The following is a 12,175-nucleotide window of genomic DNA, read 5'->3' as shown; positions in this document are numbered from 1 at the left end:
TGAATTTGCCCAGGACAATGTTCTAAAGCCTGAGTTGCTGTGCCCAGGACAACGTTCTAAGCCCGAGTTGCTGAGCCCAGGACAACGTTCTAAGCCCGAGTTGCTGAGCCCAGGAAAATGTTCTAAGCCCGAGTTACTGTACCCAGGACAACGTTCTAAGCCTGAGTTGCTGTGCCCAGGACAACATACTAAGCCTTAGTTGCTGTGCCCAGGACAATGTTCTAAGCCTGAGTTGCTGTGCCCAGTACAACGGTCTAAGCCTGAGTTGCTGTGCCCAGGATAACACCTGTTGTAGTATAGTTTGCTGTTTTTGTTTTTTTAATCGAAAACTATACTACATCTGTGTTGCTCTGCTTTGTTGGAGTGTCCAGGATAATGCTCCAAACCTGTGTTGCTGCACTGTGCCCAGCATAATGCTCTGAGCTATTTACTATAGCTAGGATAATGCTGTTAGTTTGTGTAATGCTGGGTATGATGCTCTGCCCTGTTTTTCATGCTCTGGATAACTGACTAGAGACACCGATTGTTTGGTTGCAGTTGATTTATAATGTTATCCCTTTGTGCCTACAGATACATAACTGTTCCTCTGGAAGGACTAAGAAAGAACATCCTGCCCTGTTAAATCCATCAGCTTTAGTTCCAGGGCCTATTAGATACAGACTACGCAGAAAGGCATCACTGTCAGAATTTGGCAGAAAAGGGAGGGCACATGAACAACACAATCATCTTACCATTACAGTAAAGGGGCTATTGGGGATGTCAGCTCCACCAAAGCGAACGTGGATGACGTAGGGTCCGGTTTTAGCTGTAGTGTAGTAAATGTCATAAGTGCCGTCCGCGTTCTCGATCACATCTGCTTCAGTCTCCAACCCATCTGGGCCGAGGATGCTGCACGTGACTTTCCCTTTACCAGCGGTTGTGGCATCGACCACAAAACCAACTTCCTCCCCTGTTTTTACTGCTGCCTGGATACCGGGACCTAAAAACACACAGGTCTGTCCAATATCCGTAATTCAAATGTACAGTCTGATTATCGAATAAAATCCCTGTTTAGTTTGTGCACAGATCATTCCCTCTCTGTATGTTTGCATTTATACCATATATACTCAAGTATAAGCCGTCCCGAGTATAAGCCGAGGTACCTAGTTTTACCTCCAAAAACTGGGAAAGCTTATTGACTCGAGTATAAGCCTAGGGTGAGAAATGCAGCAGCTTCTGGTAAGTTTCAATCAAAAAATTGAGGGTTTCTGCTCCCATTGGAGGTGCCGGCGTCTCGTTTTTGGATGCGGGCAACCATTCTTGGATGCCGGCGAATATTCTTGGAGACTATTCTTGTACACCGGCGAACGTTTTCGCGATTGACCCGAGTATAAGCCGAGGTAGAGTTTTTCAGCATATTTTGGGGGCTGAAAAACTCGGCTTATACTTGAGTATATACGGTACATACAGGCCTGTAGCCATATTGTTTCCTTTGGCACAGCTAGAAGTTTGTTTTAAGAGATAAAAATTATACACATATATAAAACACACCGCTAAATAGTTATACTGATTACTGTTGCCCATGGTCACCGGTTACAATAAGCCGATCGTACATAGGAAATCCATCAGACAAACACTATGAATAACATTCCTAAAGTATAGGAGGAATTAAAGGAAAAACAAAAAAAAGGGGTCGGAAACTTCTATTTTACAATACAAGAGCAAAGAAAGAAGTTTGTCAAATGAAGTGGAATCGTAAAGGAAACAGGATCTGCCCCAGTATTGAACTGGTTTGGTCTCCAGGGCTGGGAAAGAGCAGGCAGGTATAAGCAAAGCATTCATTCTGCCACATTTCCCAAAGTATAATGTATCTCTCTTGTCCAATCATATCCGAGAAATCTGGAACTGCACAAGTTTCAAGGGGAAGATCCCCTTACACAAAACATTCAGTATAATATATACAATGAATGACATTCCAGGACATTTTGCAGTTAGATTTCTATTATTATCAATTTGTATGAGTTAATTATTTTACAGCAATCCAGCTTTTTAACTGAAGCTGCTGTGTGCTTTTCACAGACCTTAGCAGCCATTTGAGCACACAATACGCATATCCCTTATCCATATGTATAAATACAAATATACAGAGAAGGAATGTTCTGGGCACACAAACTATACCCTCATACTGTACTGTCTAAGGGAATCAATATGGCACCTCCTCCTCCCATATGTATAAATACAAATATACAGAGAAGGAATGTTCTGGGCACACAATAAGCTATACCCTCATACTGTACTGTCTAAGGGAATCAATATGGCACCTCCTCCTCCCATATGTATAAATACAAATATACAGAGAAGGAATGTTCTGGGCACACAATAAGCTATACCCTCATACTGTACTGTCTAAGGGAATCAATATGGCACCTCCTCCTCCCATATGTATAAATACAAATATACAGAGAAGGAATGTTCTGGGCACACAATAAGCTATACCCTCATACTGTACTGTCTAAGGGAATCAATATGGCACCTCCTCCCATATGTATAAATACAAATATACAGAGAAGGAATGTTCTGGGCACACAATAAGCTATACCCTCATACTGTACTGTCTAAGGGAATCAATATGGCACCTCCTCCTCCCATATGTATAAATACAAATATACAGAGAAGGAATGTTCTGGGGACACAATAAGCTATACCCTCATACTGTACTGTCTAAAGGAATCAATATGGCACCTCCCTCCCATATTACAGAGAAGGAATGTTCTGGGCACAAAATAAGTAAAATACTTACTGTATGGCAAGCAAAGTTTTGAACACAATTTAATCACTGATAATGTAATATCAGTACAATGTAAGTAGTTATGCCCTTAAATTGTAGATCAAACCTACTTAAGACAAAACCTAGAACATTTGGCATATTTTTACTTCCAGGACAGAAAAAATCTTTAAGTATCAAATGACATTCTACACACTGCCAGGATTTCTGCAGAACACTAACAGCAAATACATGTTGTCGGTCACCAGATAAGTTCCATACCACAGTAATGATCTGATAATGAAGAAAAACAACACGTGCTGCCCAGAAAGTGGTGGCTAAAAATCTGCAGCTGCTGCAAAATTGGAGCGTTTGGTGAAACAACTGGAGGAGCAAACCAATAGTTGTATTTTTTGTATGGAGCAGGGACAACAGTATGCAAAATTAAGGTCCTAGGTGATGAAAGAAGGCCCCTAACATGAGAGAAAATACTAATTACCTTGCAAAAGTGATCAACCCTAATCAGTCCTTTGGCCAAACTCTGAAATACAAAACTACGATCTTTTGTTCCCAGGCAGGGCTGGTCCTATCAAATGTGGGGCCCAATTGGGACCATGTTGGCGGGGCCCCTAGACAAAGTGTTGCTGGCTACTGACACACCAAGTATTTAGGAAAATAAGGGCATACAGGCACAAAATAGAAAGGAAAGGGGCAGACAAGGTAACATAATAGGGGCACACAGGGTAAGAGAGAGAGGGAGGAAATAGGAGAGTGGACTGGGCCAATTAGTTTGGGGCTGGGCCGATTCAGCTTGGGAGCAGGCTTGGTTGGATTGGGGGCAGGCAGGGCCTATCAAGGTTGGAGGAAAGCTGGGCCTATGAGAGTTGGGGGCAGGCTAGACCTATGGATTTGGGGATGGGCTGGACTCTCAAAGTTGGGGGCAGGCCAGGCAGCATCATGTGCTGAGGGAAATATTATCTGTGGTGCGGGGCCCCCCAGAGGTGCGGGGCCCAATTGGTCCAATTGGCCTAAGGCCGGCCCTGTTCCCAGGCACACATTCATTTTATGTTTTGACAAACACAGAATGGGTTATATTTGCATTTCTGTAGATTCACCTTTTGCAGCAAAAAATGGCTTTAAAGGGATTCTGTCCATGATTTTTATGGTGTCGTTTTTATTTCTAAATGACACTGTTTACACTGCAAATAATTCACTCTACCATGTAAAGATAGGGTTGCCACCCGGCCGGTATTTTACAGGCCTAGCCGGTAAAATACCTGCAGGGCCAGTATTACAAATTTACCGGCAATGTAGCTGCCGGTAAATTTGTAATACGATCAAAAGAAGCCCTCAGCCTGCCCCCAATCCCCTGCAACTTACCTTTTTTTTGGCTCTTCTAGCGTCCGCGGGTCTCCGTCGCATGGCCCAGACTTTTTTGACGTCACGCCCCGCCCATTTGAGGCCCCCCCCAGGTGGCAACCCTATGTAAAGATATAGCATTCCTACTAACAAATGCATTTAGTTGTAATATTGGTGTGAAGGTGCATGTAATTTTGCCTGGTCATGTGCTTTCAGAAAGAGCCAGCACTTTAGGATGGAACTGCAATCCTGACAGGTTGTTTTTTCTCTTACTCAATGCAACTGAAGGAGTCACAGTGGGACATGGATTTTTACTATTGAGTGCTGTTCTTATATCTACCAGGCAGCTGTTATCTTCCCATTGTTCTATTGTTAGGCTTCTGGGGGGGAACAGGGAGGGGGTGATATCACTCCAACTTGCAGTAAGGCTCTGGCCACACGGGCAGATTCAGGGAGATTTGCCGCCTGGAGACTAATATTCCCCCGATCTACCTTCCGCCATCTAAAATGAAAAGGAGCACTTCGTTTTCCGAAGTCGCCCGAAATTTCCTCGTGAGGCAATTACGGGTGTTTTCGAAAAACAAAGTGCTACCAGTGCCTGCCACCGGGTGATTTTCATTTTAGACGACGGAAGGCAGATCGGGGAGATAAGTCGCCTTGAAGAGGAGGAGATTTGTCGTCTGGTGACTAATCTTCCGGAATCTGCCCATGTGGCCAGACCCTTAAAGTGACTGAAGTTTATCAGAGCACAAGTCACATGACTGTAGGCATCTGGGAAACTGAGAATATGTCTAATCTCATGTCAGATTGAAAAATTAAACATAAAAAAATATGTTTGCTCTTTTGAACGTGCAGAAGTCTGCTGGAACAGCTATATTAACTCATACATTTTTTTAAAAAAAAAAAAAACCATGTTTTCCCATGACAGTAATCCTTTAAGTATTTGCATAACTAGATAATTCTACAAAAAAAAACATTTTTTTCTACGCTTAAAGATGGAGCTGTTTTTCATACAAGGCTACCCATTAGTGACATACCCTCCTAACACCTTAGATACACATTTACCTGCTGCTGTGCACTTGCTGGCATCTCCTATGGACATGGCACGAATTCTATATGGGGAGTAAGGGATGTCATCTCCTCCATATTTCACAGCAACATGGTAGCGCCCAGTCCTGTCTGGGATGTAAGATACAGAATAGGTGCCATCATTGTTGTCCTGAATATGTGCTTTCTTTGGCTTCCCTTCTTGATCCTACAGTCAAAAGATGTTAAAAATGTTTAAAAAAAATCTCATATACAGGCATTTAAAAAAAAAAAAAAACCTGGAAAATTCTACCCGCTGGCTATAAAAATAGGGTACAGCGACTTGCGTTTCTAACCACCTCAGAGGGATTGATTAATCAGTTTAAATAAACAGCCAGATCAAGTAACATGTTTCTGCACAATATTGTTTTAATACAAGTATCAATGAAAGAACATCTCGTTTGGAAAGCTCTTAATGAGCACGTTTGATTACACAAGGACATTTCTTGAGACCTTGCCCAGAGTTTTTCTCTCCCTCCGTTTTCTGTGAACATTCCCCACAAGATTTTTCTGCTTTTTTTTTTCTCGATTTTCTAAACAAATACTTAAATTTCTTATTTGTGATGATTTACACTCTGTAAATGGCTAAAGGGAATATCCTGTAATCCTCGGATTCCTGGGATGGCTGGGAAATAAAACTGCCACTCTTGGAGCTGCCGGAAACATTCCGATGAAAAAAAGCCTCATTGAAAGGCCAGCAAGAGAAATTAAAAATAATAACAGAGAAAAATCATCATGTGGTAATATGGTACCAACATATTTGTTTATAGCCTTTTTCCGAGAGTTTATTTTACAAGTAAGTGGTTGTTATTGCTGTGCTACTGTGTGTCAGGGGTAATTATAGGGTAATTAACCCATGTCTAATATGCAATATCTACTAGCTGGATAATTCTGGACATTCTTAAAGTTACACACTCCTTATTTGGAATTCAGTGCTTTCATTGTGTAGGGCTTTCATTATACTATATTTTGCTTTATATCTTCATTATACTACTTGGTGGATGACTGGAGAAAACTTATAAGGTGAAGAACGAACATTACTATATGCATCAAAAATCCAAGAAATCTTGTGAGTATTTACCCGAAAGGGGGAATCTTGAAGAATATCACACTGGTGGATCTTCTGCAATATAGCTCTCCAGGCACCATTTTTTAAACACTCTGTGGCTCTAGAGGGTTAATTGCTTATCTTAATTGAGACAATACTACTCTATGTGTGCGCTTCCTTTTGCATTCTATTTCAGGGGTCCCCAACCTTTTTTACTCGTCAGCCACATTTAAATGTTAAAATAGAGTTGGAGAGCAACACAAACGTGAAAAAGTCCATGGGGTTGTCAAATAAGAGCTGTGATTGGCTGTTTGGTAGCCCCTATATGAACTGGTAGCGTATAGGAGGCTCTGTTTGGCAGTACACCTTTTGGCAGCAACCAAAACTTGCCTCTAAACCAGAGATTAAAAATAAGCACCTGCTTATGAGACTACTGGGAGCAACATGTTGCTCACAAGCTACTGGTTGGGGACCACTGGTTTAGGGGGTCAATGGCCCCACATTTCACCCAATACAACTCACCGTGATTTGGACCGACAGAGGTCCTAGTCCTGCATTCTTGGCATCTACAGCAAAATTAACTGGCAGGCTGGCAGAAACTCCTTGAGCGCAGAGTCCAGGACCGCTGGCAGTCACCTTGCTGGCATCATACGTTGGCAAGACCTTCACCTTAAAGGGACTTGAACAGCAAATCAAAAATTAGTCTTGAACCAATACTAATATGCTAGTCATATCTATATAAATATATAATATAGGTGGGTTATATGGGGTCAGTATGTACTAATATTAACATGATATTATGTTAAATTGAATTTTATGAATTATGGGCTATGGGACATATATTTTGTTTAATGACTATTTAATGGTGCCTTGGGAACTGGGGCACGTCCCTACTACCCTGCTGCCGATTTTGGACTCATAGCATAGACCCCCCCATCTCTTCAAGAATATTATAATACTAATATGGTGGCTAGATAACAATACAGATTAGAATCTGAAGAGTGGTATAACCATCTGTGTAGGCCATGCTCCTTCACACCATAAGGTCCCCAGGATACAGCAATCACACAAACATTTGGCATATCAAAAACTTTTATGCTCACTTTTCTTCCTGGTGCCAAAAACTTTAACTGTGGACTTTTCTACAGAGAATTTATATCAAAAGATATATGTCCCAAGGCTTTTCATTAGTCAAAACAAATTATTTATTTGAGTTGCATTAAAAATACGATACATACTGACCCCACATGGTCCACCTTACGCGTTTCGTACTTAGTCATAGGTGTCTCTGTGGACTTTTCTATACAGGTATGGGATCCATTATCTGGAAACCCATTATCCAGTAGGGATGCACCAAATCCACTATTTTGGATTCGGCTGAACCCCTGAATCCTTTGCAAAAAATTCAGCCGAATACCAAATACTGGGTTGGAAGGAGAAAACATTTTTTACTTCCTTGTTTTGTGACAAAAAGTCACGCAATTTCCCTAAGCCTAATTTGCATATGTCCCTAATTTGCATATGCAAATTAGGATTAGGTTCGGCCGGGCAGAAGGATTCAGCCGAATCTGAATTCTTCTGAAAAAGGCCACATCCCGAACCGAATCCTGGAAACCAGAACCAGAAAGCTCTTTATTATGGAAAAGCCATCTCCTATAGACACTATTATAATCAAATGATCCAATTTTTAAAAAGTGATTTCCTTTTTCTCCATAATAATAAAACAGTCGCTTGTACCAACTAAGATATATTTAATCCTTATTGGAAGCAAAACCAGCCTATTGGCTTTAATTAATGTTTACATGATTTTCTAGTAGACTTAGGGTATTATTATTACCAATTATTATTTATATTATTATTATTCATATTATTAGGGTATTATTATTAGTAGTATTAGGGTATATATATGAAGAGCTAAATTACGGAAAAAAAACATTATCTGAAAAATCCCAGGTCCTGAGCATTCTGGATAACAGGTCCCATACCTGTACTATATGGTACCCATACATGACAAATCAAAACCATGCTCAGAGAGAAAATGATATTACTGCCTAAACAGGATAAAGAGGAGAAGTGTAAGGATAACGTGATAGTCAAATCCTTTCACTGTGGAGCACATTATCACATGCAGGAAGCCTGACAATCTACAGATGAATTAAAAATAAATAAATCTGAGGTTCAAGGAGAACAGCAAGTTTACCTTCGTGGGATCTCTTCATCAGCATACTGGACAGCTACGGTATAGGGGCCCTCCAGCGTGGGCGTATAACTCACTGTGTGAGTCCCGTCTCCATTATCCACTATGTCTACTGGTTCCACCGTCCCTGTACAATAAACAAGCAAGATTTAAAACTCGCCCTGAAATGACTGACGAGGAAAAGAGCTCAATAAAGCCCCAACTTGAACAAGTTGCAGCTTTTATTTCTATCACCTTTACAGCTATTAAAGGAAAACTATACCCCTCAACCAATTTAGGTCTCTATAAAAAGATATTGCATATAACAGCTCATGTGTAAAACTCTGCTTCATGTAATTTTATTTTCACAATAATATACTTTTTGTGGTATGTGCCATTGGGTAATCATAAATAGAAAACTGCCATTTTAAAAAACAAGGGCCGCCCCCTGGGATCGTATGATTCATGGTGCACACAAACAACCCATACATGTTAGGTCACATGAGCCAATTAACAGACAAAGTCATACCTCCAAAACATTTTGGAAGTAAAAAGAGGGACATAAAAAAATTTTCCGCATGTAGCGCAGCAATCTTTTGCACTTCCTGATTCTTGATGGTCAGTGGGTCGCGGGTCCAGGTTGCGGTTAAGGTACTTGCGGGTCCAAGCGGGTAAGAATGCGGGTTGCGGTTCCGGGTCCCAAAAAATGGACCCGCCCAGGACTCTGTTCCAGGGCACAGCCTTGAGCATGCTGAATTTGCTCCTCTCTCCCTCCCTCCTCCCCTCCCTGCTGTAATCTGAGCCCAGAGCTATAAGTGAGCAGGGAGAGACTCGGGCAGGAAGTGATGTCACACCAAGCTAATATGGCAGTTGCTATCCTAAACAAACAGAGAACACTTCAAGAGCTGTATATTCAGGTATGGTAAAGCATTCTGCAGAAAAAATATAGTTATAGCTCGCACTGTTGTGGCTAATCTATGCGCAAACTGCTTCAATAGCTTTCCTTCTCCTTTAACATAAGTGAAGTTCTCAGCATGATCTATTTATTTGGCAAAGGGGCCCGTAGCCTTTCCAGCAGCACATTATGTGGCTCTTACAATCACAGAGAGTTTGATTGGATGGGAAGGAGCAGCTCACACCACAGAATAATGATTTAATGTCAGAAGCAGCAGGCTATCCAGGTTATCTGAGGTAACACGCTTATCTGCATCCTATTAGTAAAGTAATGCGATATTGAAAGATAAACAGCACAGATTGATTGCTCATGTGCAGCACCGGAGAGTAAGGGTCTGGCTACACGAGCAGCTTCGGGAGATTCGTTGCCCCAGTGACAAATCTCCCCGAACTGCCTTCCCCTGCCCTCCGCTGGCTGAAATTAAAATCACCTGGGGGAAGTCACACGCAGTGCTTCGTTTTCAGAAGTCGCCTAACGTTGCCTCACGAGGAAACTTTGGGTGACTTCGGAAATCAAAGTGCCGCAAGTGCATTGCCACAGGAGATTTTCATTTTAGCTGGCGGAGGGCAGGCAGTTCAGGGACATTGTCGCCCCGAAGAAGAGGAGATCTGTCGCTGTGGCGACTGATCTCCCCGAATCTCTCATGTGGCCAGACCCTTAGAGGTATTATATCGCTTGTCTCCGCTTAGGCTCTTTGTAGCTGTCTCTGGAGTTGTCCCTCCGAACAAATAACAATTGCATCTCCCCGGTGTGTTTTTTACAACAGCCTTTCAACAGGGAGGAATGAGCAGCTTCTTCTTCTGCTAAACATAAACATGTTTTTCCTTATATTTCCATATACTGTGGGCCAGTTATGGGGGCCCCTGATTATTATAAAACAATGATGGACATATTTTTCTTCGTCTAAATTACTGCTATTTATTTTTGTTATGGAAAGAAGCTTAGAATTTCTGGATGGAGTTTCCCTAGCAGTGCGTCTTTAAAGGGAATATGTCCATGATTTTTATAATGTAGTTTTTATTTCTAAATGACACTGTTTACACTGCAAATAATTCATTCTACAATATAAAATGTCATTCCTGAACCAGCAAGTGTATTTTTTCTTATTTGTAATATCCATGTTGCCTGGTCATGTGCTTTCAGAAAGAGCCAGCACTTTAGGATGGAACTGCTTTCTGGCAGGCTGTTGTTTCTCCTACTCAATGTAACAATGTGTCTCAGTGGGACCTGGATTTTACTATTGAGTGCTGTTCTTAGATCTACCAGGCAGCTGTTATCTTGTGTTAGGGAGCTGCTATCTGGTTCCCTTCCCATTGTTCTGTTGTTATGCTGCTGGGGGTAAAAGGAGGGGGGTGATATAACTCAAACTTCAGTCACTCTTTACTGCTGTACTGCAAGTTGATCAGAGCGCAAGTCACATGACCAAGGGCAGCTGGGAAACTGACAATATGTCTAGCCCCATGTCAGATTTCAAAATTAAATATTAAAAAATCTGTTTGCTCTTTTGAGAAACAGATTTCAGTGCAGAAGTCTGGAGCAGCACTGTTGAATTTTGAAAAAAAATGTTTTCCCACAATTGTATCACTTTAAGAAACCCTTGACATAACTATATGCATTTATAAATCTCCTATGCCTTTTATTCATGTAAAACTGGCCCAGAGTCTGGGCTCAGCCCACGGTTAGAGCATCGTCTTGTTATTCAGAAGATGTCGGATACACTACAGTACATCGCTATATAAATACATGTTAATAATAATAAAATTGTAGGGATCCACCAAATCCAGGATTCAGTTCAGGATTCAGCCAGGATTCTGCCTTTTTTAGCAGGATTCAGATGAATCCAAGAGCATGGCCAAACCAAATCCAAAAAATCATGTGACTTTTCATTATACAACAAGAACGTAAAAAGAAAATTTAGCCTCTTGCTAGGCGCTCTTTCCCCTCTCCTTTCCCTAATTTGCATGTGTAAATTTTTGAGAAATGGATTTCAGAATTCTGCTGGAGCAGCACTATTAACTGATGTGTTTTGGAAAAAAAAACAAAAAACAATTTTTCTTTCTTGCATAAATTGGGCCCTACAATTCCAAATCCGGCGCTTCCCAAATGGAAAAATTATCAGCAAAGAAGCCCCAACTATGTGAAAAATGTCCTTTACAACACGGGCCTAGCGTTTCATATGGAAAAGTGCTATTTCTCATGTCCAGGTAGAAAGCAAAGGCAAAGCTAGAACTCCCCAGTACAAGCACGCAATGCACATTAACTGTCAATCAGATTTAGTTTTCAGCACTCGGCAGGAGTCCTGTTCTGAAATCCCAGAGTGCCATAGCAGCTTTACAAAACAAAAGGGCTACTGTCTGAATCTGTTTTGCAGTAGCCACGCCATTGTATATGTCAGCTCACTCAATTGCATTGGACAGCCTGCTGCCTGGAAGGTGCATTCCCATGACATGGTTAACCAGCCTGTGCCCAGTCATGTAGAAACAATATCAGTGCCTGGGGTTCTGAGCAGAAAATGTATTTGTACTTGGGGGAAAGAATTTGTTGCTCTGATTTACCAATTTTATATCAGGCTGGAGGGGGTATCAAGAGATTAGACTGCAATATTTTGCAGCACAAAGATTAAAGATTAAAGGTGGTTCACCTTTATGTATGTTATACTATGTTCACTTTTAGTATGTTATACTATGACTAATTCTAAGCAACTTTTCAAATGGTCTTTATTGTTTTATAGTTTTTGAATTATTCACCTTCTTCTTCTGACACTTTTCAGCTTTCATATGGGGGGTCAGTGACCCCATCTAAAAACAA

At 41.2% G+C, this 12,175-nt stretch overlaps 1 protein-coding gene across 1 annotated transcript in view; it reads right to left on the bottom strand.

Moving 5' to 3' along the window:
- The window catches only part of LOC108715054 (filamin-B-like), a 71,275-nt gene that overhangs the window by 22,652 nt on the left and 36,448 nt on the right, over positions 1–12,175 (bottom strand). The window contains 4 exon segments of the mRNA XM_041561837.1: positions 732–979; positions 5,168–5,357; positions 6,759–6,915; positions 8,437–8,560. Of these exon segments, the coding sequence (XP_041417771.1) occupies positions 732–979; positions 5,168–5,357; positions 6,759–6,915; positions 8,437–8,560 (719 nt within the window).

The sequence above is a fragment of the Xenopus laevis genome, chromosome 4S (genome assembly GCF_017654675.1).
Source record: "Xenopus laevis strain J_2021 chromosome 4S, Xenopus_laevis_v10.1, whole genome shotgun sequence".
NCBI lineage: Eukaryota > Metazoa > Chordata > Amphibia > Anura > Pipidae > Xenopus > Xenopus laevis.
Note: the sequence above shows the minus strand (reverse complement) of the source record. Positions and strands in the feature narration are given on the sequence as shown.